Below are 23,637 nucleotides of genomic sequence, written 5' to 3'. Positions count from 1 at the left end.
CAAGAAATTCAATAAGTCAAAATCAAAATCAAAAACAAAAACAAAAAGCAACGCCCCTTCCCTCAACCCCCTAGGCGGCCCGCCGCCGCCTATACTCCTCAAAACTCCGGCAAAACTCATCATACGAACCCAGGTTAAAGGGCTCGATGTGAGCTGCCCCCTCCTCTTCCTCCCCCCCCTCCTCCCCCCCCTCCTCCCCCCCCTCCTCCTCTTGCAGCTCCGACTCCTCCAACCGGGATCTCTCCCGGCGGAATCGCCGGAACTCGCGACTGAACACCTCATCAGCCGCCTCATCATCCTCCTCCAACCACATCTCACGTACCAATTGCCTCATCCGAGGGTTTGGTACGTATGAGCTTTGCTCCAGCGACCCCCCGCTGGAGTTTTCCTTGTCGCCCGCGGAAGCCTCCCCCTTGGCTTCCGTGGCTTGGCATTGCTCACGGGTGTTGAGATGTGGCGGAGGGGAATCCACCAACGGCTCAAAACGTTCAGGACGCGAGGTCATGTTGTCGCCGCTGTCTGGAGCTGACAGCGGACTGGAAGAGTACCGGCGAGAAGCACGAAGCCCACTAGGGAGCTTCGGCTTGTACTTTTCGGCCTGTGAACGGAGCTTGGCAACAGCGTCCGCGCCAACGGGTGTGATTGGCTGCGTTGGCAGCGACGCATGAGCCGGCGTCGGGCGAGGCGGTGGAGGTTGCGTCCAATTAATAGCGAACATAGAAGGCTGTTGGGATGTTTGAGAATCAGCAGGCGCAGTCTCAGGAGTCGTGGACGATGACTGAGAGGCACCTCTTGATTCAGAAGGTTGGTGTTCCGCAACTGGTGTTTGCTGAGAGGAGGAGGGGATAATGTCACGAGCCTGAGTAGATGTCGTGGGTGCTTGACTCTCGGTGATGTCAGTGCTGGAGCTTGAAGCTGCTGCGGCTTCAGTTGCAGCTGCCTGTTCAGCGGCAATTTCCTCCTCATATAAATCATCATCGTCTGAAAACATATCGTAGTCTAGGCAGTAGGTTCCAAAAGGGTTAGGGCGAATGATTGGTGAAGAGGGGGGGGATGGCTGAGGATCTCCTGAGGATTCAGATGGAGGGGCTTGAGGGTTGACAGGCGGTGTAGACGCTGACGGTTCGCCTGTAGAATGGTCGCTGGAGATATCCATGGCATCGTCTGTGGAAGAAAGAGATGAACCTTGTTCCTCGATCATTCTTTGGTTATCATCGACGGTTTGAGGTTGGGGATGGCGGAGTCGAAGCTTAGATGGAGTGTTTTCTGGGCTAGCATCAAAACGAACGCGCTTTGTACCACGTAAGATACCTCGAATAGCAGGTTGTTCTGTGGGTGGAATGGGGCGTGGATCTTGCTCAGTGCCAAACGTAGTCATATCTTCGGGTATCGAGTCATCATCTGCTTCGCTTAGTGAACTGTCCCCAAAATATCTCAAATCCATTCCATAGCTCGTGCCTGGGGGATTTGGAATCGACTCTGGACTTGAGCGCCTGCGTTTTCTTGGGTTCTTACTGCTACCGTTGTTATTGTTATTGTTTTCATCTTCGGGCGCGTGTTGCGTGTTGCTATTTGTAGTTTCCTTAGAAACGGTCGTTTCGGTCACGATACCTTTCTGGGCTCCCTTCTGTGGGGATCGAACATCGGGGGGGGTTCCCAACAGCTGGCGCCGGTTTAGTGGTTGCGGGAAAAGGGAATATGTCAAATGCTCTAACTCCGGAGTTTGCTCAGGTTGTTCAGATGGCTCACTCTGATCCGGAGTACTCACCACTGGCATGGATAGGGCAGGTCTCCCTCCAGCCTCCGGTGGTGTCGAAGATACTTCAATAGACGACCCTGTTCGCACCGGAGAAAGACTGAACGTTGGAATGAACTTTGAAATCGACCTAGGGACTGAATTAAACAGCCCTCGAATGTCCCAGTTCCGGGTTGGGGTCTGAGGGGCCTCGAGAGTCTGTGCTTGCTCTTGATCTGATAATTCTGCTGCATCTGCTCGCATCTGGTTGAGCACATCCCATGCTGGTTCTTCGACATCAGCATCGTCTACCTTATCATTGCCAGTCGTATCTCGATCTGCATTGTTTTGAGCGATTAGTTGAGGAATGCGGAAAAGTGTTTTATCAATCCGGCCTTGGCTTTCGACTGCTCTGCGACGGGATCGTTCGGCATATGGTGTCACTCTTCGCTGCCTGTGGTGCGCAATAGACGAAGTTACGGCATCGCGGCGTTTCTTCGAGGATCGCAAATCGCCATCGTCATCGCTTGAATAATCTCGTCGTCGTGCTCGCTTCTTACGGGGTGAAGCTGTATTTTCTGTTAGCGTTTTCTGATTCTTGGGTTGGTCGACTCCAAAAGCAGCGTTAACATGATGTTTATTATTGGGGCAGATCAGTATCGCAGAACAACATGCGCATTTAGGGACTATCTCCGAAGCTAGGGTAGGTGATGTCTGCGTCCCTATCGAGGTTGTCATCCTAGGCGGTGTAGCAATTGGTAGGATGTTATCGGAAATGCGAGATGCAGTGCGGGAAGCTCTTGGAGCTATCCGAGATTCCCAGGTACGGTAAAGGCGGTCTCGAACAATTGATTCAAAGGGGCTAGAATCAGGGGAATCATAGAAAGAACTTTGGGGGGTGGAAGGTCTAGCATTGGCTTGAGTAGACGCCAGTGGACTCTGACAGGGGTCAACTGGGGGTGCAAAAAGGGAAGAGTGGAGAGGATAGGAAAACTGAGGAATTGAATGAGGGGCTCTGTCAGCTGGTTGAGGCGTATTCAGATCAAAGATGAGGGCACCATCAGGATTTAAAGCGGAGGCTGCTCGTTCTAATGGACTCTGAGATCTTCGCGCCGTGGATTGTGACAGAGATTGTGAAGTGGAGTAATTTTCCAAGCCTATGCGAGAGACGTCCAACCTAGACGAGCGAGAATTTTGAGAAAGATTTAATCCAAGTCCAGCTTGCTGGCCTTGAGAGACACGGAGTTGAGAAGAAGGTGAGAAACGGTCAGTTCCTGATCGCCAGGCCCTCTGAGGGTCCGAACGATCCAGAGAAGAAGTAAAAGAACGACAAGTGGGTCTAGAAGGTCCAGGGCCTGAAAGTGAAATTGGGGGGTACGAACGGCGCGTAGGACGTTCAAATAATCTGGGAGTGCTTGAAGAGTTGGTGGCGGGGATCTGACCCGCAGCGCTTGAGCTTGACTCCCGATGATTTTCCGTTGGTGTAGATGGATAGCTCACAGAAGAAGAAAATGTGGAATTTGCCTCGAGAATCGAGCTTCCACGTTGTCGCGGGGCAAACCTTACAGGTGGAGTAGATGCACTGATTCTAGGTAAAGAATTTGCAGAGGGGGGTTGCCAATGCTCATCCTGGGATCCAACCTGCAGGGTAGAAATTGAAGAAGGGGCTGCTGTATCTACAGAAATGGGGCGAGCGTCCACGGGTGTGGGCTCTGTTGAGGGAGAAGTTGAAGAAAAAGTTGGCTGCTCACATTTATCTGTTGTAGGTTGTTCAACCGGTTCTAGACTTGTCGCAACGTCATTAACATCCTGTGGGGACTCGTTCACGGAAGTGTTGTCGGTAGGCGCAGGCGCGGGGGCGTCGTTACTGTTTTCAGCTGTGGTCGTGGTTTCCTCGGATTTAGCCGCCGTTTTCTTCAATGTTTTCTTGGGACCGCGCTTTCCGGGTTTCTTTTTCTCGACTTTGGCACTTGCCTCCTTTGTGGGCTTCGTGGTTTTGGTGGTTTTGGTGGTCTTGGAAGCCGTCGTCTTCCTCCTGCGAGGAACGGTTTCCAGCGACTGAAACCCGCTTGGGGAAATTGGCTGCGATCGAGTACGCATGGCGCAACAGAGGGCAGAGTGCCCGACTTAGATATAAAGCGTCAAGCGGCTGTTTCTGAGGCGATGGGCTACAAAGCTAGGAATGGCGTTGAAGCTCCAACCTAGGCCCTGTTAGTAAATATCCAGTGTACTCGCAAAGAGAGGCACCACAGGGTATAATAGAAAACAAACCAGGATAGAGCTCGCTAAACAAGGGTCAGAAGCCCCGCCTAGTACTGTTGTAGAACTGCCAACTGGAATTATGCGACAGATAGAAGGCAGCACGGTATTGGCGAGGGCGCTTTTAGAACGATGCAGATCGTTGAAGGGGATTGATAACGCGCCTAATGCGAAGGTTATGTGGTGAGAGCCAGTAAAAGAAGCGGCGAGAAGGAAAAATGAGCTGGGTATGAGAGATGTCAAAGTAAGACCGTGAACGTAAGGATTTGATAGAGAGGTTGATGTAGCATACGATGCTCGAAGATGGCGTGGTATGAAGAGGGTGAGGAATGGAAGAAGAAGATGGGAAGAGAAGAAGAAGAAGAAGAAGAAGAAGAAGAAGAAGAAGACGAGGGGGGGTATTTGTTATTGTTATGGTGCCGAGGGCCGTGTGTGTTGTTGTTGCGACGGTCTGTGATAGAAATAATTTCGTTGGCGACGGGGCAGTCGGACGGCAGAATACAGGAATAGGAAGGCGGTGAGGCTGAATCTACAACACATACCCCTAGCTGTATAGTTACTATCACCCAGGCACAGTCACTACGAGCGGGGTAAGAGGGGTTTCCTGGTGAATACCATAAATAGGTTAAGAGCTTCGGAGCTTTTGGTTGTTGATGTATTTGTGTTGTGTTCCTCAAAACGCTTCACTAGAATTTGATCAAGAATGGGAAGGGAAGACAGTGTTGTCTGTAAGAGAATATACCCTTGTAGCCAAGAACAACACAGCAGCCATATAAATACATTTAATTGAACTAAAAGCAAATGCCGGTCCGGTAACTCATTGTAAAGTACGTGCGGATGATTTGAGATTTCTCAAAGCGAGAAATCGTTTGGTAGGGTGAAATGAGGAACAAAAAAATAAAAAAAAGGAAAGAAAAGCAAACACAAATTGCGGTCTAATACCAAAAAGTAACCTACAAAATAACAAAAGCGCGCCTCCTATATTTACAACCCTACAAATTAATTTCCCCTTTCCATGATGAATCGGTCAGCCCAAGGGTGCTCATCAGGTTCTGCCACCGAGGTCCCCCGCGCTCCTTTCTTCTCAAATAGTTTAGCAACCGCTGTCTCCTGTGAACAAGCACCCGGAGATTCCGCTTGTTGTGTTTGTCCTTGTGTCCATACTTGGACATCTGCTGAGCAAGCACTTGAATCTTGGTTGTTAGAATAGCAATCTGTACCTCCGAAGACCCTGTGTCTGGTCCCGCTCGTGCCGGTCTTGCTGGGTGCTGGGGCGCTGAAGGGTTGATGGCAGCAGGAGGTTTGGGCGCAAGGAGCGATTCTGTAACGTGTCTGCCAAAAGTATGTATGCAGCGCTGGATATTCACCCGGGTCCGATCCTTGTTGCTGCCATTCTCAAGCTGGATAATGCGGCTGATGGCTTGTTGCGCGTTGCGGTGCGCTTCTTCATGTGCGAGCCGCGCTTCCTCCTCGGCTTGCGGATCGACTGAATGGCTTTGGCTCTTCGCCACGGGCTCCGTAAGGCGTTTCGACCGCTCAAGAGCCGCTTGGAATTCGGCAGATGTCAAATAGTGATTCAGGTCGGGGACTGCAGGAGAGGGAGCGGGTTGGGTATTTTCAGCCTTCTTGCTCCCTTGTTGAGATGTAGATGTGGGAATGGAGGCAGCAGTGCGTTCAGGTTGCTCTGGCATCAGCGATTCGATGAAGGGGGTAGGATTGCCGGTGACGGGGTCGCCATAGGTAGAAGAAATACGCTCTTTTTTCAACACGGCTTGTCGGGACAAATTCGCCGCTTTCCGTTGCCGGGCCTGTGCAATTGCGTATGGATTCTGGCTTTTTCTCTTCTTGGTGCGACTTTTGTTACTGAATTGTGCTATTCTCGACGAGGCCGGCGACGGCCCTAGAGATAGGGCTGCGAATGGGTTTTGCAATATGGACACTGGATATAGAAATGTTAGAGCAACGCCAATAGATAGCCGCACACACCGGTAAACAACTAGCCTACTGACATACCATTTAAGGCCCGAGGGTAGGGCTGACTGAAGAGCCGTGGAGGCATGTTGTCGTTAGAGCTCTCAATGCGTCAGGAGGAAAGACATCTAACCTTCTCATTAACCTGACGTCCTTATGCCTCTTTTTTTTCCTCAAAAGAAATCTCGCCAAGTTTAACTTAGTCATCAAGAAGCCATCCCGTGATCTGCGGCCGGAAAAAGCCTTCGGAACATTTTTTTTTGCCCTAGTCGCCGTATCGGGAAATAGCACACAATCGACCTCCCAAAATCTCCCAGCGAACATTTACTTTCTCCACTCCAACGCGACAAACGACAAACTGCCACCGATTGATATTTATCCTCTCCTCCTTTCGAAAATATCAGTCGCCCAACATGGCTCCTTCCAACCTCCCTCCCATCTTCAATGCGACATCTCAAGATATTGAGATGTTGCTGGCCGCCCAATGTCATCTCGGCTCCAAGAACTTGCAAGTCCACATGGATCCCTACCTGTGGAAGACTCGCCCTGATGGAATCAATGTTATCAACATTGGAAAGACCTGGTAAGGCAAAAGTTCTATTCGAGGAAAGGAAATTGGAAGGAAAAAAGAAAAGAGAGAGAGAAGAGAAAAAAAAAACGGAGATAAAAAAAGAACCTACAGTTTTGCTCATGCCTTCCGTTGTGCTAAACAGGGAGAAAATCGTCCTTGCTGCCCGCATCATCGCAGCCATTGACAACCCAGCCGACGTTTGTGTGATTTCCGCTCGTCCCTACGGCCAGCGCGCCGTCCTCAAGTTCGCCGCTCACACCGGTGCTGCTGCCATTGCCGGTCGTTTCACCCCCGGTAACTTCACCAACTACATCACGCGCTCCTTCAAGGAACCCCGCCTCATCATCGTTACCGATCCTCGCACCGATCACCAGGCCATCAAGGAGGCCAGCTACGTCAACATCCCTGTGATCGCCCTCTGCGACACCGACTCCCCTACCGAGTTCGTCGACGTCGCCATCCCCACCAACAACAAGGGTCGCCATGCCATCGGTCTGATCTGGTGGATGCTTGCCCGTGAGGTCCTGCGTCTGCGCGGCACCATCGCCAGCCGCGAGACTGAGTGGGACGTCGTTGTCGACCTGTACTTCTACCGCGACCCTGAGGCCGAGGAGAACAAGGAAATCGAGGAGGCTAAGGTTCCCGGTGCCGAGGAGGTCGGTGCCGCTGCTATCGAGAGTGGACTGGTTGGTGACAGCTGGGAAGCTCAAGTCGCTCCTGCTTTTGCTGCCACTGGTGCCGCCGTGCCTGCTGGCGCTGCCCCGGGCTGGGAAGCTGAGGCTGCTGGTGAGTGGGCCGCCAGCTCCGGCGCTGCTGCTGGTGCTGCTGAAACCTGGGCTACCGATACTGCTGCGCCAGATGCGGGCGTCAAATGGTAGATGCGGGCCATGTTGTTTGATTCGCGCAAGTCTCCTGGAGCTAACGACGGAAGGTCGCCTTGATTTTTTCTCAATTATTTTTTTTAAATGGGCGAACCGAGAAAAAGAAAAAAGATTTATGAGATTCCATTCCATTGTTCGCTCTCAGCCCTGCACGTCAAAAAAATGAAGAAAACGTCTCTACATCCCTTGACACCTCTTTTGTCTTGCTCTTATTTCCTATCCTTCACACAGCACAATTAGAGGAAAGAGGAAACTGGATTTAAAGCTTATGAAATCGTTTTCCACCCCGCCTATGCATGGTTTCCGTTCTGATTTTGCGACCTGTTGCACAATCTATCATATCGGAGAATTATTGGTTGGGGGGGGGTGTTTTTCAAACACTGAATAGAACAAAAAAAGAAAAGAAAACGAACGGAAAAACGTGGCGGAACAAAACATTGACTGGCACTTATGAGGGAAAGATACCCGGATTTTCATGGACATTTTTATGATATCTGGGGGAAAGCCCTGTGCTGTCAAGAGAAAGGGACGTTACTTAATCGTTGTCCCCTACTTTCGTTTTTCCTTTCTTTCTTCGTTTTTGCTTTTCTTAATCAAATATTTTCCCCTCCGTCTTCTCGTTTTCTACTTTCTTTCCAGTTGTTTCATGGCTGTTAACTATGACGTACCTTATGGAAAAGAACCATTGCGTTGAACTTCTTCATACTTTATTATATTCGGTCGTATATCAGAAGCCTTTACTTCGTGCTGTAGGTTGTAACAGGTGAGATCTTCAACCCAGCAATTGTTCCCCCTCTAAGGGTCCTACTTCTACAGTGGACAGGGGAAGAGCGTCGGAGAAGATGGAGCAAAGGACATCCCTTTTTCTAATTTCCTGGTATTTCATGTGAATATCATTACAATTAATTTCAACCTCAGCTATACAGACTACTGTCCGTCTCATTTCCATAGGGATAAGAAGATCTTTTACGCATGTCTGTGAATCCATACATCTGCACCACCATTGTTTAGAGAGAAATAACGCTGAAAATCGGGTAATTAAATAGGGAACCCCCTGGTACCCGCGCAACAATGAGAATTTCGCCGGCCTTCAAGCACTATAAACTAATATAACTTCAAAACAATGAACAGTTTCCTCCTCACTTAAACGACACCATAACCACGTTCGACTCGAAATTGCCGGATGTAGCACAGGCCATATTCACCGAATCCGTCGCTATCACATCATCGAGGCCAGCCGCCCACAATGCCTGCCATCTTCCCTTCGCGGAGATCTTATACTGGTGACCAGCACTGAAACCCATCGGGCGTAACGTAACTTGAACTTCTTTCACGCCATTGGCCGGTATTTCAACTAGATCCTCTGGGGTTGGGGGCAGTTTTCGAGATATCTTGGCGACTAAGGAGTCCACAGGTGTACCGCACTCGGCTTCACGGACTTCGAAGACTCCAAGCACGTTGGCTTGCGGGTCAAGTGGGGTGTTCCACTTTAAGAGAGTAACGGCTTGATTTGGATTGTTATTGTGGACTGAAACTGTAAGCTCGAGAGGGTCCGCTGGGTTTAAGACTGAGTTCGTGCAGGGCAACCCGATGGTGACGGAGAGACTTGTGGAAAGCTCGTCCATGGCTCGCTTGGAGAAGGGGGCAGCCGTGTTGTCGAAGGGGATTCGAGGCGACGTACCTATTGCCGATGAGATTACGGCAAGGATAAATGCCAGCGCTGGAATCATGGTCAGGGTCTGAGTCTGGGAGGGAAATCAAGAGTTATGTGAATGTTCAGAGAGCAAAAATTTCCCTGGAGGACATGCAAGGGAATATTGAACTATTAGACGTTTGAAACGCATCGTTCAAAACACAAAGAGATGGCAGGGTGATATTTGCTTAGTTACAGATTCTGATCTGCTATAGATGGGCTGAGGGAAAGGGCACGCTTGTTCATTGCCCATGTATGGGCCCTAGGCAGGTGCGAGTATCAAAGAATACACTTAAGTAGAAAGAAGATAGGAGAGGAGGAAGAACGTTAGGGCATTCGGGGAATATGAAAAACCCAACCAACTCAAATAGAAGGAGAAGACAAAGATGCAGCAGAACTATGAGGTTAAATTAACCCATGGTCTCTGCATCATCATGATCTAGTCCAGATGTCTCGGTAGATCAAAACAAGACAACAATACTACATGAGATGGATCATAAGATCTGGGTGACACAAAGGGAATATGATTTGGATGAACTTTGAACTGGCTAGGCTGACGACTCAATCAAATCAAGGAGAAAAATAAAATGGATGGCGATTGATTATATCACGTAAATGACAGGAAGCAGCAGGCATGGAAAATGTTCAACATACATTTATAACTTGAGAAGTGCGAACGGGAACGGGCACAAAACTTCGATTTGGGAGGAAATCAGTGATTTGAGCAACTGATACAAGGTCCAGAGGAACCGAGATCTCGCAGCTGGGGCGAGAGAGGGGAAAAAAAAAAAAAAAAGAATCTAAGCAGTGTACTATATTTTTGGCCTACCCGCTGTGCCTAGGTGTAACATACACAAAAGTATGCTGAACAGAGAAAGACAACGAAATGCGAAAAACAGACCCAGACGCCCCTGGGAGGAAATTACGTTTGACCAACTTAAGAAGGCGAGGTTCCCCACTTTCTGTTTGAAGGAAAAGAATAGGATGTTTTATGTTGTTTATCCCATGCAGACTAGATGGGCTCGGTTATCGTGCGTAGAGCCTGAACTACGGGGTTCTGAGCGGCAGAACGGCTGAAGAAGGGCTTTGTGCCATGCCGTATGATATGGAATTATCTTCGTGATCATCCAAACTGACATGCTCGCCGGCTCGACACCGATAATATGCGGATGAATATCCCAGGAGGAAGTGGGAGTAGAATTGCAATCCATACCGAAGATGGAGGGCGATCCGAAGTGGTTCGGGGAGGAAAACACATAAAACTTTAAACAAGGTATCTCATGGCTTTTTCCTCGAAACCTTTGATAACTATAGAGACATTTCTAATCTAGGTTAGTTGCGTTTGAGGAAGTAATGACAAATATGAAAAGAAAAAAGAAGGTTCAACTCCCCCAAAGCACCCACCACCCCTAGGTAGTCATATTTAGCATAAAATTCATGCTATTGGCCAGGAATATTTCCCAAAGCTGAGAACTCCCAAGAAGCCTCGTCATTTGCCATGCTTTCGGTGACACCATGTGCGATTCTGCAGTACCCTTCCCCGGAGGAATTGCTCGACATGACGAAGTGACTAGCTTGGTTAACGGTCAACGCCTGCCGGTGAATGCAGATGACCCAAGTGTTTTGGGAAGGGATTCCGGTTTTTCTTCTTCTTCGGTATGCAGAGTGTGATCTACCTGGTTTCAATATGAGAGACTAATAAAAGGGGGTGGTAGGAAAACCATTTCTCTCCCTAGCGTGGAACCCGTTCTGGATCTGTATTGCTATCACGCAGCCTCGGTTGATCTGGGGTCACATCAGGCTCATAAATTATTTTATTCACCGCTGAAACGTTAAGGTATAGTTGGAATCGCCTTCGAAAGGCGAATCAGACCAACGGCAAAACCCAGCCGGCCGTGCGCAACTTGGGGTTGCACTTGCATCAGGTTGCATAAAATAGACTCCGGCAAACTTGCTCTGTCACTCTTTGAACCTCCGTGCATGGCGGGATGATGGCGGACTATCAGCCTGGATGACGATCCTACAGTCGGCTAGAGCATCATGCAATACTTCGTGCAGCAGGTCTGCCATCGGCAAGCAGAGGATCAATCAAAGGATAGATCTCAGGGTGGAATTGACTTTGAGAGACGCCGAGTTGCTTCGGATGAACGAGCGCTAACAATCGGCAGCAGGTTCGAAATCACGTGAACTTGAAGATGGCCCAATTGTGGGCAATCTTTCTTGAGCCTTGAAGCATGGTCAAGGAGCACTGCGCAGATATGAGCCAAATGATAGGAGCCCGCATTGTCAGTTCATGCGGATCTTTCAGAAATTCTTGGGGAATTCGGTCGATAGTAGTGGTAGTAAACTTACCCGCCAATTCCGATCCCCATCACTTACTTCCCCACAATATACCCCTATAGCTTTTGGCCTTGTCTGATCCTCAGGACATTCCCTACTCCCTCCGTACCCCAAGGTCCCAACATAGTATTACCTTGTTTCCTAGGACATCTCCACTATTTCCTGGGGTATAGGTTCTGCATTTATGCAGCAGTTTACCACCGCTGGCTGCTTCATGGCGTTTCATATGGCCGAACATTGGCACGGAAAACGGCGGCCCAAGAATTGTTAACCCTCTCGATATGCCATCCGGCATACCGTTGTTTCATGAGGCAAATGCTTATTTCATTGTTTTATGCTGACCCCCTGGGCAAGTGGATAATTGTATCAAAGCCTAAGTGACTTCTCCAATTTCGGACTCTTGTGTGGGAAACTTGATAGGGGAATTATTTGCCTCGCTCCCAGTATCTGGACCGCGCAAACAAACATGCCCTACATTGTTTTCAGGCTTCCACGCGTGTCATGAGCCAGAGTCATTTTGACATCTGCATTGCGATTAGAGAGAGGCGCACTTTTTTATTTGGTGCGTGTAAGATCTGCTGATAGATAGTTTTGCCTCAGACGGTGCAGGTGTGTCTCCTACTGATGCAGGCCCCATCTGGTTGCTGCTACCGCTATCTATAGCTGCACATTTACCTCAGCCAGCAAACGAAAGCTATATCATATGCAGGCATCATTCCATATCACTACTGATATATTGGGTGGAGGCCAGGGCCATACAACACCACCATGCTCTTCTCGTCATCTAGGATGTTGAGCCCACTGCATCGGTTACTTCTGCTTTTAGCAGTTGGCCGGTCAAGAGATCTGCCCTAAGGATTTGTCCGGGGCTTCACGATGTCACCTTCTCCTCAGAGCGATATATCACATCCTGGGTAAAGGCGGGCTTGACCACAAAAGGGAGGAAAGAAGTGAGGGTGCTGCTTGCCTGAAACCGAAAATAGCCTTGAACAGTAAGTACACTCACTGGTTTTCTATATCTTCAGCTCTTTCCCTTTCCATTGTCAGTCGAGTTTTTTCTTTCCTCGCCCACCATCACCTTTCCGCCTTTTCATTTGGCTTCACTTATATTTTACAGAGCTCCTTTGTCAACTGTCTCGTCCGCACTTAGCCAGCCCTGTGTCCACCTGTGCCTACATTATGCGGTCACCACAGAGCATTTTAGCCATTGTTGCCTTCGCTACTACTGCCATTGCCGGTGTCGTTCCGTCCACCGAAAAACGCGCTGATGATATTCCTGAGTTAGACGTGAAATTGACACAGGTCGAGGGTACCTTGGTCAAGGCTGTTGTCACGAACAATGGAGACGAGGACCTTAACATCCTGAACTTGAACTTTTTCAAGGACACCGCTCCAGTCAAAAAAGTATCCGTGTATAGCCAAGGTACTACAAACCCCTCCAAGAAACCTCATTCGGGTTTAAACCCGTTGTCCTAGAGTAAAACGATTAACATGCATTTTTGCAGGCGCCGAGGTCCCGTTCGCAGGTGTCCGGCTTCGTCACAAAACAAGTGGCCTTTCGCCTGAGGTCTTCACACATCTTGGCCCAGGAGAATCATTCGAGGACGAATTTGATGTGGCATTTACAGCCGATCTTTCCCAAGGTGGTCGCATCGTTGTAAAAGCGGAGGGATTTGCCTCTACCACCGATACGGATGGTGATACTCTTTCCGGAGTGGTTCACTACAAATCAAATGAGCTCGAGATTGATGTCGATGGCAAAGCCGCCGCGAAGAACTTCGCTTCCTTGAACCAGTTCTCCAAGCGTACCCGGCTTACCGGCTGCACTGGGTCTAGGGGAAGTGCCGCCACTCGAGCGATTCGGGATTCTGCACCTCTGGCGGCCATGGCAGCAGGCGCTGCACGGAATGGTGGCCGAGCATTCACGCAGTACTTCAAAACTAATGATCAGCAAGTGCGCAATCTGGTAGCGGCACGTTTCGATGCCGTGGCCCGGGAGGCATCTAGCACGACTAGTGGACGAACAACCTATTACTGTGATGACCCATATGGCATCTGTTCACCCAACGTCTTGGCCTATGCTCTCCCTTCCCGAAACATTATCTCAAACTGCCCCGCCTACTACTCTCTCAGCCATCTGACCTGGCGCTGCCACGGCCAGGATCGAGTTACCACAAGCATCCACGAATTCACTCATACTCCAGGCGTCTTCAGTCCTGGAACCGATGATCTTGCTTACGGTCACCAGGCAGCCACATCTCTTTCCACCTGGGAAGCATTGAATAACGCTGACAGCTTCTCCCTATTTGCAAACGGTACGCTCTTGGGCCAATATCTCCAGATTCTGAATCAAACTTACTGACAACTCTTACAGCTGTCTACCTGGGTTGCTAGACGAGATGCGATATGTTCGACCCGAACTCTTTCCTCCCCCCCCCCTCCCCCTTTTTTTTTTTTTTTTTTTCTTCTTTTTGATTGGGGGTGGATTAGAACGGGCGGATCTTGCTGAGACGTGAATGCTAACCCGATCATGGAAGAGATCCCCTGCTTACATATCAACTACAGAAAACGTAGGTGGAATTTATATAGCTTTCTATTATCATTGTTGTTATTGTTATTTTTTACTATTATTTTCTGACTACTGCACCATATTTATCTTCCGTTACCTACCTGATATATATATCACCAAAAAGCTCAATTTCAGAGGGCATTGCTTCAGGAGAATATTTGGAGCAGGTCATATTCTATGTTGTCAGTGTTCCAGATTGTTCATAAAGAAACCATAAGCTAGCATATATTTTTAAAAAATTATTATCGTAATCCAAAATAGAGAAACCAGAGTGCAGTAATAGTAGTATGTATCTGTTCTAAAAAATGCCCTGAAAAAGGGGAAGGTGCTGAATCACGTGAGCTGACTCTTGTCAACAATGCAAACGAGGCAAACTAGATTCCATCTCAAAACAAACATACTAGATGTGGCATGTTTGCACTCTCCCAACGGCCAAAGTGTCCTTATGATAGCGCGAACAACGAAAGGGAAGCCTTCAACATTCTGCCGACTTTTAACGCCGGGATAATATTTCGAAGAGCAAACATTCCCGTGGCGTAGCCTTCTGTTATTTTAACGTGTCCTCTTCTCCTGTCCCTTAATTTTCCTTCCGTTCTTTATATTCAACATTTCCACGGTTCCGAGCTGTCAACTTTCCAAGCTTCTGTCTCATATACAACAATTTACCGATTCTAAACCACCGCATACTCTGCCTGATGTATTTCACAACCGTATAGGAGGGAGGGGCCTTTGCCAGTTTTTAGAATTCCTCCTTGTGGTCTTCTCTTTTACCTTCTACTTTTCTCGAAGAGGTGGAATTGGTCCAATTGGTATCAATACAGGTACTTATTTCTCTAACTCTTAAAATGTTGCTACCGGTTTTGAAAAAAAGTGTCAACTGGCTAACAGATATAAATATACAACACAGCTAATCTCATAATGGCTCCCCCGGGCCGACGACGACCTGCTTCAGCGCGAATAGTCTCACTATACTTTCTCTCCTCCGTCCTCGCATTCCTCATTCTCACAGCTCTTCCCGCTCAGGTTTCCGCGGCTGGTTCCGCAATCATAGGAATAGATCTTGGAACAGAATACATAAAAGCCGCTCTGGTGAAGCCGGGGGTACCTCTCGAAATTGTCTTGACCAAGGATTCTAAGAGAAAGGAAGCTGCCGCTGTGGCATTCAAGCCGGCGCGTGAACAAAATGCTGTTTTTCCCGAGCGATTTTATGGTGGCGATGCGCTCTCGCTTGCCCCTCGGTTCCCCGACGATGTGTTTCCGAATCTGAAAGTTCTCTTGGGTATTCCGCTGGAGGGTGGAGTCCAGGGCTCCAGTGACAACGAGGAAAATGTCGTTGAGATGTACAAGAGCCGGTATCCCGCTCTTGATATTGGGGAAATCCCGGGACGGGCTACTATTGGGATTAAAAGCAAAAGCCTGGCAGAAGAGCAAGGTCGGGATCGTTTTATGGTGGAGGAGTTATTGGCTATGCAGTTGAAGCAGGTTAAAGCCAACGCGGAAGCGATGGGTGGCCAGAGGTCCGAAATCCAGGATGCCGTCATCACTTTCCCGCCGTATTACACTGCGGAGGAGAAGCGGAGCGTGGAGTTATCGGCAGAACTGGCTGGGTTGAATGTGATCGCTATGATCAGCGACGGGTTGGCTGTTGGTGTCAACTATGCCACCAGTCGGACTTTCCCCAGCGTATCAGATGGAAAGAAACCAGAGTACCATGTCGTGTATGATATGGGCGCTGGTTGTACATCTGCGACTGTTCTTCGGTTCCAAAGCCGGTCTGTCAAAGATGTTGGCCGGTTCAACAAGACTGTTCAAGAAGTACAAGTTGTAGGTATTGGTTGGGATAAGACGTTGGGCGGTGATGCCCTGAATCAACTGATTGTTGACGACATGATCGAGAAATTCGTTGCTACTGGAAAGCTGAAGGACGACACCCCACCGGAGAAACTCAGGATCCATGGGCGGACAATGGCAAAGCTCTGGAAAGAGGCGGAAAGAGTTAGACACATTTTGAGCGCCAATTCAGACACTGCGGCCTCTTTTGAGGGTCTATACCATGACGACGTTAATTTCAAATATGAAATCACGCGGGCTCAATTCGAGAAACTCGCAAAGGCTCACGCTGCCCGTGTCTCAGCACCATTGACTGAGGCTTTGGCGTCTGCGAAACTCTCCCTGGGGGATGTGGATTCTATTATTCTTCATGGGGGAACAATTAGGACGCCATTTGTACAGAAGGAGCTTGAAGCGGCCTCCAAAGAATCCGTCAAGGTAAGAAGCAACGTAAACGCCGATGAAGCTGCCGTGTTTGGCGCAACCTTCAAAGGCGCAGCCCTTAGTCGATCCTTCCGAGTCAAGGATATCAGAGCAGGAGATAGTCCTGGGTTCGCTGTGGGAATGAGATGGAAGTCAGGAGACAAGGACAGGCATCAGATGCTTTTCACACCATTCTCCACAATTGGGGCTGAAAAACAGGTGACAATGAAAATCCTGGACGACTTTAACTTCATCTTGTATCAGCAGTTTACCCGCAATGGCAAATTGGTCGAAGCACCTCTTGTCGGCATCGAAACCACGAACTTGACTCAATCCGTGGCCACTCTCAAAAGTAAATTCGGCTGTGTTGCTGCAAATATTACCGCCAAGCTCTCCATCCAGCTAAGCCCCCTTGACGGTATTCCTGAACTTGTCTCTGGGTTCGTGAGCTGCGAGTACGTGAGTGACGAGAAGAAGGGTGTGGTTGAAGATGTGAAAGAATTCTTTGGCTTGGGTTCCAAGAAGGGTGATCAACAGCCACTTCAGGATGATCTAGCAAACGAGTCTATTACGCTGGATTCCGAATCCTCAGCAACTACCTCTGCGTCTACTACTACAACTTCTTCTTCTGCCAGCGAGTCTGCGTCTGCAAGTTCAACCGCGGAATCAGCAACCAAACCATCCAAAAACATTAAAGTTAAGACCGAAACCATACCGATCGCATTCGACACCTCTGTGCTTGGCATCCAGCAACCTTCAAAAGACGATCTGGCACGCATCAAGGGTCGTCTCGCCGCGTTTGACGCCTCAGACCTTGCCCGCTTTAAGCGTGAAGAAATGTTCAATAACCTTGAAGCATTTATTTACCGCACCCAAGACCTCGTCGATGATGAGACATTCCTAAAAATGATACCCGCAGTTGACCTCGCCAAGCTGCGAGAATCGCTCTCAGAAGCAAGCGAGTGGCTCTACGGAGATGGTGCTGACGCAGTAATCGATGACATCAAGACAAAACTGGATGGTTTGAAGGAATATGTCAACCCAGCCCTCAAACGGATGAAAGAATATTCCCTCCTCCCCACTAAAATAGAAGTTCTACAAAAGAGCCTAGAAAACGCGAAGATGCTCGTCGAAATTTTGCAAAAGCAGGTAGATGCCCAGGAGAGCATTCGCTCCGCTACAGAATCATCGTCAACGACGTCCACGCCATCCAATGAACCGTCTTCCCCTTCCTCATCGGATGATTTCGCCTCTCTTGAAGACGACTCCATCTCCTCCTCCACAACAGCAACAACAACAACCTCCACCCCGTCCCCTAAAGCCACCCAGTCACCCTCCTTCACAGGTATCGATGTCTCCTCCCTCTCGAGCGCCTACTATAGCATAACCTCCTGGCTCGAGAAACAGCTCGCACTTCAAGAAAAATTAAGCCAGTCCGAAGACCCTGTTTTAACTGCAACAGACATAGATGCAAAACTTCGAGAATTGGAGCGGGAGTTGAATAAAGTTATGGAGAAGATGACTCGTCCTGGGGGTAGCGAGCAGTCTGGCGGTAACGGGAAATCGAAGCAGAAGAATGGGAAAGAGAAGGAGGAGACACAGAGGGAGAAAGTAAAGGAGAAGGAGGAGAAGAAGAAAGGGCGCGATGAGCTGTAATAACAACCGTCCTCATTATTGGGCTTGATAACTTTTTTTTTTTTTTTTTTTTGTTGTCCGATCCGTCCCGATTGCCTCGCTGTGGTGCTACGCGTTTGTTATTATTATTATAAATCAACCCCTTAGATGTATTATGGCCTCCCATTATTTTTTAAATCTTTTATACCAAAATCAAATATATGACTGTGACCTATCGTCAGCGCTTTTTTATTTTTGAAAATTAATAGCATAAGTTACCCAGTTCATCAAGAATTCATGGCCATTTGATGGTTGAACTTGAGAGTAACTGACGACGAATGTCAAAACGACTAAATCGGATCTTCGATCTACGACTCGTAGGGTATATCGTTGATGGGAAAAGGTTTCTGTTGGCGGCTGCGGCTGCTGCGGCTATTGCCTGTGGCGATCTCCCTAGATCACGTGACAAACCACTATATTATGTAGGCTACTGGGGCAAAAGAGCTCAGTCACCACCAGCGCTGCTGGTAGAAGGGCTGATCAACCCCCGGGACCCCCAACACCCCCCCTCGGACCAGCTAACCACAGAGTACAGTGGCTCCTCCCAGCAGTCTTTCTTTTTGAACTCACTCCTAGGGCTCATTCTTTCAAGAGCTAATGTCACGCTCCCGGCCGCGCCAAGGCCCCGTTGCGGTTCCACACGGCCCATCGCTTCCATGCGGATGATTCCATCCCGTCCGAACCGGTTTGCAACCACCCTATGACATCATTCGGATATATCATAGGAAGATCCGATTGATGAATATGAGAACCCCGCTTCTATATGAGGTCAGCAGATTACTCTTCCTTGGCAATGAGACACTGCTGAGGTATCACTTCAGCTATTCTCACTCATGAAATGAGAGAAGAATATTCACTCATTGTCTATATAGAATAGCTAGATACTAGCTTCTTATTAAAGAAGTCAGTGATTTATTTTTTCTTCTACTGAAATATATATAAGAGTTACTATATATCTTATACAATCTTCTTAGTATACTAAGTATTATATCTATGATATTCTCATAATAACTCTGTAGTCTATGAGCTCACTATTTAAGCAAGATAGTTAAGCTTACTTATATAGTTTTTTAAATAACTATCTCTATATAATATCACTGACTAGTCACTGCTTCAGTTCTATTATATTATAATTTAAATCACTTAATCTGATTATATATTTAAATCAGTCAAGCTCTAACAGACTGATATAATCTTATATATCTGTACTGAGACTGATTCAATCTCACTCTCTGAGAGAAATACTATATTATTCTCTAGAGTGTATATATCTCTACTCTGACAGAAATCTGAGATTTCTGAATTCACTGTATATTTTGATATAAGCTCTTTAATTACTCTATCACTGCTGCAGCTTCTACACATCTATATCTATTATAAAGATAAAGAGATTAAGATTGAAGATTCTCTAAGATATAAGAGAAATATCTTATCTGAATTTCACAGTTTTATCTGTACTCTTGAATAAAAATTCTATCTTAATCTGAGTTAGTATAATACTTATAAGATATAAGTAATATATGCTATTAACCTTCTTAAAGATATCTCTGTGACTACTTAAGCTATTAAGAAGTGTAAGAATAAGTGCTCACAGGCGATTATTTAAGTGTTTGCAGCTTGACATAATATGTACTATTAACTACTAGAAGTATTTGCAGTAGAAAGATAAAATGTAGAGATTAAATATATAATAGTATTTAAGCTGAGTTATAAATAGTATTCATGAACTCCAGTCTATATAGTTGTATATAGTCAAGAGCTGCTAGCTCTATTAATTATATAAGAGATAGAAATAGAGATAAAGAATTTATAAGAAGCAGAATTTCTTACATATCTTTTCCTCTCTAAGACTTCATCTGTGAAGCCTTTCACTGAGTGACTTCATTGAATCAGCTCAGTACTGCAGTAATACTCACTAAAAACTCTTCACATCTATAAAAAATCTCAGTGAGGAAAAATCTCTTATTACTGTGAAGAGAAAAGAGTCTGTCACTTAGTTTCTTATTCTATGAGATTCTTTATAATCTACAGATTCTTCTCTAACTATCACATAGATTTATCTCACATCTTTTATACAGAAGAGTTTCAGTTGACTCTTAATTATTTTCACAAGATTCTTGTATAATTATTACATAGATTCATCTCACAGATAAATCACTCTCTGTGAGATTATTCTTATTAAAGAGAAACATTCATAAGTTAATCTTTCACTCATTCTCATAAATCATTGTTCTTTAACACTGTAGAATTGTGAGGAATTTTTCATTCTTTCATTAACTCTGTAGAATTGTAGAATCAAGATATTCATAATCTGTAATCACTCTTTATAGTCATATAGAAAGATTCAGATCTGTAATTCATAATCACTTTTATTTACTAGAGTGATCTGACTGTTTCACAGAATCACTCACAGTGTAAGTAAATCTCTCTAGAGTAGTATAAATATCTCAGATCTATCTGCAGAATTTCATCTTCTTTTCTTCTTTTCTATAATAGCTCTCATTCTCACAAACTGTGAGTATCTTCATTCATTTATAAAGTATTTTCACTCAGATAATAGAGAGAGAGTATTTCTAATAATATCTGTATATTGATTCAAGAACTTCTCAAGAATAAAAATTTTTCAATTTCAATATCTTCACAACAATGTCTGACTGCTGCTGAGCTTCTTATAAGTATTCTCATAACTTCTCTAATTACTTTTTATCAGCTGATAAAGCAGAGATGCTGTCACTTATAACTGTATCTTTACTTCTCTTAGCTCTGTCACTGCATCTGATCTTCAGATCAGCAGTCAATTCTCTATCTCTCTCAGATTAGTTTCTGACTCTAAGCAGTGCAGTCTCTCTCTTTACTGTAAGTCTTCTCATAAGTAATTCCTTACAGATTCTAGCTAATAGTTCTTACAAAGCTCTCAGTGTTATCAGTGTCTTCTGCAGCTCTGTGAGTCTATGATTATCTCTCTTCTACTCACACAATCTCTGATCAGATATATATAAACATGCCTAGGTTCTCTATCAATGATTCTCACATCACAGCATATTTTCACAATCTCATTATTAATAAGAGATGAGTCTCTGAGTACTTATAAAATCCAGGTAATTAAGATAATGCAAATATCATGAATTTATAATGAGAGTTAATCTGAACAGATGAGCTCTCTCTTCACATCTTAATTATTTTCAGACTGAATACTTCAGTATAACTGAGAGAATGAATACAGCTTTGTAAGAGATATCTGATTACATATATAGATGATCAGTTCTCAAGACTCTGTTATAACTGTGCACACTCTGATATCTGACTTCTCTGAAGTCTGTGCATTTCTGACAGTCTTCATATTAAATACAATAATTATCTGTACTGTAGATATAATGCTCTCTACTTCTTTAAAGAGAGAAATTGATAGTTGTGAAGAGATTGAGTATCACAGATATTAAGAGTATAAATTTGAGTTTTCTTTATTTTTTCTTTATTAGTCTTCAAATTGTGTTCACAGTCCTGTTTATTTTCTTATTTTTTAACTTTAATGAGAATATGATTTCTTCTTCTCTTATATACACTGCAGACTGTTCATCTCAGTAGAAATTCATTATCTTATAGACTAGAATTTACAAATGACAGTGTTAATATCTTTATTATAATCAGATTCTTAGTGAAGACTGCATTATTCTGACTTATTAGAATTTATAATATAAAAGTTATATCTCAGCTTCTGCAGATATCTTATCTGTCTGAATAATTCTTAAGTGAACTTATTTATTTTATCAGAATATTCTTATCACTGAATCTTGAATCAGAGCTCATAATCTCACTTCTCTGAGTTAATAATCTCTTTGACCTGATATTCTCTTTCACTCTCTAGTGCTTTACAGACAGAGTGATGAGTCATAGAGTTCTCTTCTAAAAATTTCTTATATTCACAGAGTAAAGAGACATGAAAAACATTGTATATCTGTAACTCAGATAACAGTTTCAATCTGTAAAACTATAAACTAACTTTCTTCATAATCTTATAAGACTCTATCTGTAAGAGATTCAGCTTCTTACTAAATCTCTATATAATAATGTTTTCTAGACTCAGTCAGACTCTATCATCTTTCTTGAAACTCTTTATAATATGCTTGAAGTCATAGTATCTCTTCTGATACTCTTGAGTCTTTCTCAAGAATTTACAGACTTTCTCTCAGATCTTCTGAATTCTCTCAGCTCATTTACAGACATTATCACACTCTATAGTATACTCTCACAGATTCATTAAAATCATTCACAGATAAGTCTTAGTGAGTATCTCAAAGAGGGTTTTATCTGTGCTGATATACTTTAAGTTGTTATACACAAACTCTGTGAGTGATAATCAATGCACTCAGTTATTCTGATTATAATTGACAAAGCACTACAGATACTGTTTCAATATACTTATCAGATATTCTGTCTGATCATCTATCTGTTGATAAAAAACTGTGCTTAGATCTCATAAGATCTTCAGTATAATCATCAGATCAGATTAGAACTCTTCTATGAAAATTAATTCTTTATCTGAAATAATGTTTATAGATAATTCATGCAACTGAATCACATTGTAGATGAAGATATGAGTTAAATTCTTTAACTTTAAGTTTTTATAAGTAAGTATAAAGTGTGCTATCTTAATAAAGCAATTCACTATCATCAGTACACTGTCAAAGCAGGTATTATATATATTCTTACTTTCAGAGAGACTCATAAGAGTATTCATTTCTAGCTATTCTCAAGATTTCTATGAAATGAGTAGAGAAGTAAGTTCTTTATATAATCTAAATTACACTATCTGTAAACTCTGATAAATAGTATAAGAATTCACTATCTTCTTCACAAGTTCTTACATCTTCAGTCAGAAGTATTTTCTTATAAGTAACTCATGAGTTCTAGTATCTGTAAAATGACTCATAAGAGAAGAGTTATAATGTCTTTTAATAAGTTCTACATATAGAAACTCATTCACAGATATATAAATTCAGTTCTCTCTTTATAAGAGATTATTTAAGTCTCTTCAATTCTTTATTTCTGCAGAATTGATTCCTGCTATAAGCAGTTTCTAAATATACTGAGTATATTCATTCTTCAGTTGCAGCTCAGACAATCTGAATAGAAGATCTTATAAAGACTTATACTCTGTTTTCTCTTACATCAGGTCTTCTATAGTACTTCTCAAAGCTTATAAACTCTTCAGATTATAGATACTCTCTTCAAGAATTCTCACAGAGATTTTCAGAGTGTTGACTCTCAGTATTATAGAGAGTAGTTGTACAGACTTCTTTTCTCTCTTTCATGATATTCATGATCAGAAGCTTCTTATAATAGTGAAATTCTTTCATCACTGATATCACTACTTTGAGAGCCTTGTGACAGTGATTACTGTTAGAACTGATCATAATAGCTTATAATAGTTTACTTTAATCAAGAAACTCTTATGATGACAGATTTGCTGAGCTCAGAGACTAAGTGAGTTCTGATTCAAGATAGAATATATCAAGAAAACTAAGAACTCAGTGAATGAACTCTCTCACAGATCAGACTATATTAAGAAGATCAGAGTGACAGATACAGAGAGATTAGAGAAGACAGAAAAGCTTTACAGAATGCTCAGACTGAGTGTTGTAAAGAGATTAACTGAAGAGTCTCTTAATTCTCTCTTCTTCTCTTATAGAA

General features: G+C 44.9%; 6 protein-coding genes across 9 annotated transcripts; 3 read left to right on the top strand and 3 right to left on the bottom strand.

Moving 5' to 3' along the window:
• Nucleotides 1-70: 70 nt before the first annotated feature.
• On the bottom strand, nt 71-3,835 carry BDBG_16754 (uncharacterized protein; the record flags this gene model as incomplete). Its single annotated transcript, XM_031724641.1, has 2 exons — nt 71-1,401; nt 1,516-3,835. 2 exons carry the CDS (start codon nt 3,833-3,835, stop codon nt 71-73), a joined length of 3,651 nt encoding a protein of 1,216 aa, XP_031577535.1.
• Nucleotides 3,836-4,193: 358 nt separating this feature from the next.
• On the bottom strand, nt 4,194-6,180 carry BDBG_03105 (ribosomal protein S15). The gene is made up of 3 exons (XM_002626882.2): nt 6,008-6,180; nt 4,287-5,933; nt 4,194-4,217 (listed from the first exon to the last, which is right to left on the bottom strand). Exons 1-2 carry the CDS (start codon nt 6,051-6,053, stop codon nt 4,987-4,989), a joined length of 993 nt encoding a protein of 330 aa, XP_002626928.1. The 5' UTR covers nt 6,054-6,180; the 3' UTR covers nt 4,194-4,217; nt 4,287-4,986.
• Nucleotides 6,181-6,254: 74 nt separating this feature from the next.
• Nucleotides 6,255-10,049, top strand: BDBG_03104 (40S ribosomal protein S0). Its single transcript, XM_002626881.2, has 2 exons — nt 6,255-6,548; nt 6,679-10,049. The coding sequence occupies exons 1-2, from the start codon at nt 6,379-6,381 to the stop codon at nt 7,412-7,414; spliced, it is 906 nt and encodes a 301-aa protein (XP_002626927.1). The 5' UTR covers nt 6,255-6,378; the 3' UTR covers nt 7,415-10,049.
• On the bottom strand, nt 8,275-11,570 carry BDBG_03103. 4 transcript variants are annotated; one of them, XM_031721101.1, is made up of 3 exons: nt 11,463-11,570; nt 9,765-11,358; nt 8,275-9,162 (listed from the first exon to the last, which is right to left on the bottom strand). In XM_031721101.1, exon 3 carries the CDS (start codon nt 9,145-9,147, stop codon nt 8,557-8,559), a length of 591 nt encoding a protein of 196 aa, XP_031577533.1. In that variant the 5' UTR covers nt 9,148-9,162; nt 9,765-11,358; nt 11,463-11,570; the 3' UTR covers nt 8,275-8,556. The 4 variants fall into 4 exon arrangements, with proteins under 4 accessions (XP_031577533.1, XP_031577534.1, XP_031577532.1 ...); XM_031721102.1 differs by having other exon boundaries at nt 8,275-9,137; XM_031721100.1 differs by lacking the exon at nt 11,463-11,570 and having other exon boundaries at nt 8,381-10,782; nt 10,832-11,216.
• BDBG_03102 (neutral protease 2) lies at nt 10,553-14,348 on the top strand. Its single transcript, XM_031721098.1, has 4 exons — nt 10,553-10,766; nt 10,826-12,873; nt 12,956-13,765; nt 13,825-14,348. Exons 2-4 carry the CDS (start codon nt 12,630-12,632, stop codon nt 13,842-13,844), a joined length of 1,074 nt encoding a protein of 357 aa, XP_031577530.1. The 5' UTR covers nt 10,553-10,766; nt 10,826-12,629; the 3' UTR covers nt 13,845-14,348.
• A 28-nt stretch (nt 14,349-14,376) lies between these two features.
• BDBG_03101 (hypoxia up-regulated 1) lies at nt 14,377-18,169 on the top strand. The gene is made up of 2 exons (XM_002626878.2): nt 14,377-14,840; nt 14,927-18,169. Exon 2 carries the CDS (start codon nt 14,938-14,940, stop codon nt 17,926-17,928), a length of 2,991 nt encoding a protein of 996 aa, XP_002626924.1. The 5' UTR covers nt 14,377-14,840; nt 14,927-14,937; the 3' UTR covers nt 17,929-18,169.
• The last annotated feature ends 5,468 nt before the right edge of the window (nt 18,170-23,637 follow it).

The sequence above is a fragment of the Blastomyces gilchristii genome (genome assembly GCF_000003855.2).
Source record: "Blastomyces gilchristii SLH14081 genomic scaffold supercont1.4, whole genome shotgun sequence".
NCBI classification, from domain to species: domain Eukaryota; kingdom Fungi; phylum Ascomycota; class Eurotiomycetes; order Onygenales; family Ajellomycetaceae; genus Blastomyces; species Blastomyces gilchristii.
This window is presented reverse-complemented; position numbering and strand designations above follow the sequence as displayed.

Bases quoted from the DNA above. Each gene is read 5' to 3' on its own strand.
- BDBG_03103 (XM_031721101.1), bottom strand. From the start codon at position 9,147: ATGATTCCAGCGCTGGCATTTATCCTTGCCGTAATCTCATCGGCAATA.
- BDBG_03104 (XM_002626881.2), top strand. From the start codon at position 6,379: ATGGCTCCTTCCAACCTCCCTCCCATCTTCAATGCGACATCTCAAGAT. The intron at 6,549-6,678 runs GTAAGGCAAAAG...TGTGCTAAACAG, and splicing joins ATCAACATTGGAAAGACCTG to GGAGAAAATCGTCCTTGCTG.
- BDBG_03102 (XM_031721098.1), top strand. From the start codon at position 12,630: ATGCGGTCACCACAGAGCATTTTAGCCATTGTTGCCTTCGCTACTACT. The intron at 12,874-12,955 runs GTACTACAAACC...GCATTTTTGCAG, and splicing joins AGTATCCGTGTATAGCCAAG to GCGCCGAGGTCCCGTTCGCA. The intron at 13,766-13,824 runs GTACGCTCTTGG...CAACTCTTACAG, and splicing joins CTTCTCCCTATTTGCAAACG to CTGTCTACCTGGGTTGCTAG.
- BDBG_03105 (XM_002626882.2), bottom strand. From the start codon at position 6,053: ATGCCTCCACGGCTCTTCAGTCAGCCCTACCCTCGGGCCTTAAATG. The intron at 5,934-6,007 runs GTATGTCAGTAG...TTCTATATCCAG, and splicing joins CTACCCTCGGGCCTTAAATG to TGTCCATATTGCAAAACCCA.
- BDBG_03101 (XM_002626878.2), top strand. From the start codon at position 14,938: ATGGCTCCCCCGGGCCGACGACGACCTGCTTCAGCGCGAATAGTCTCA.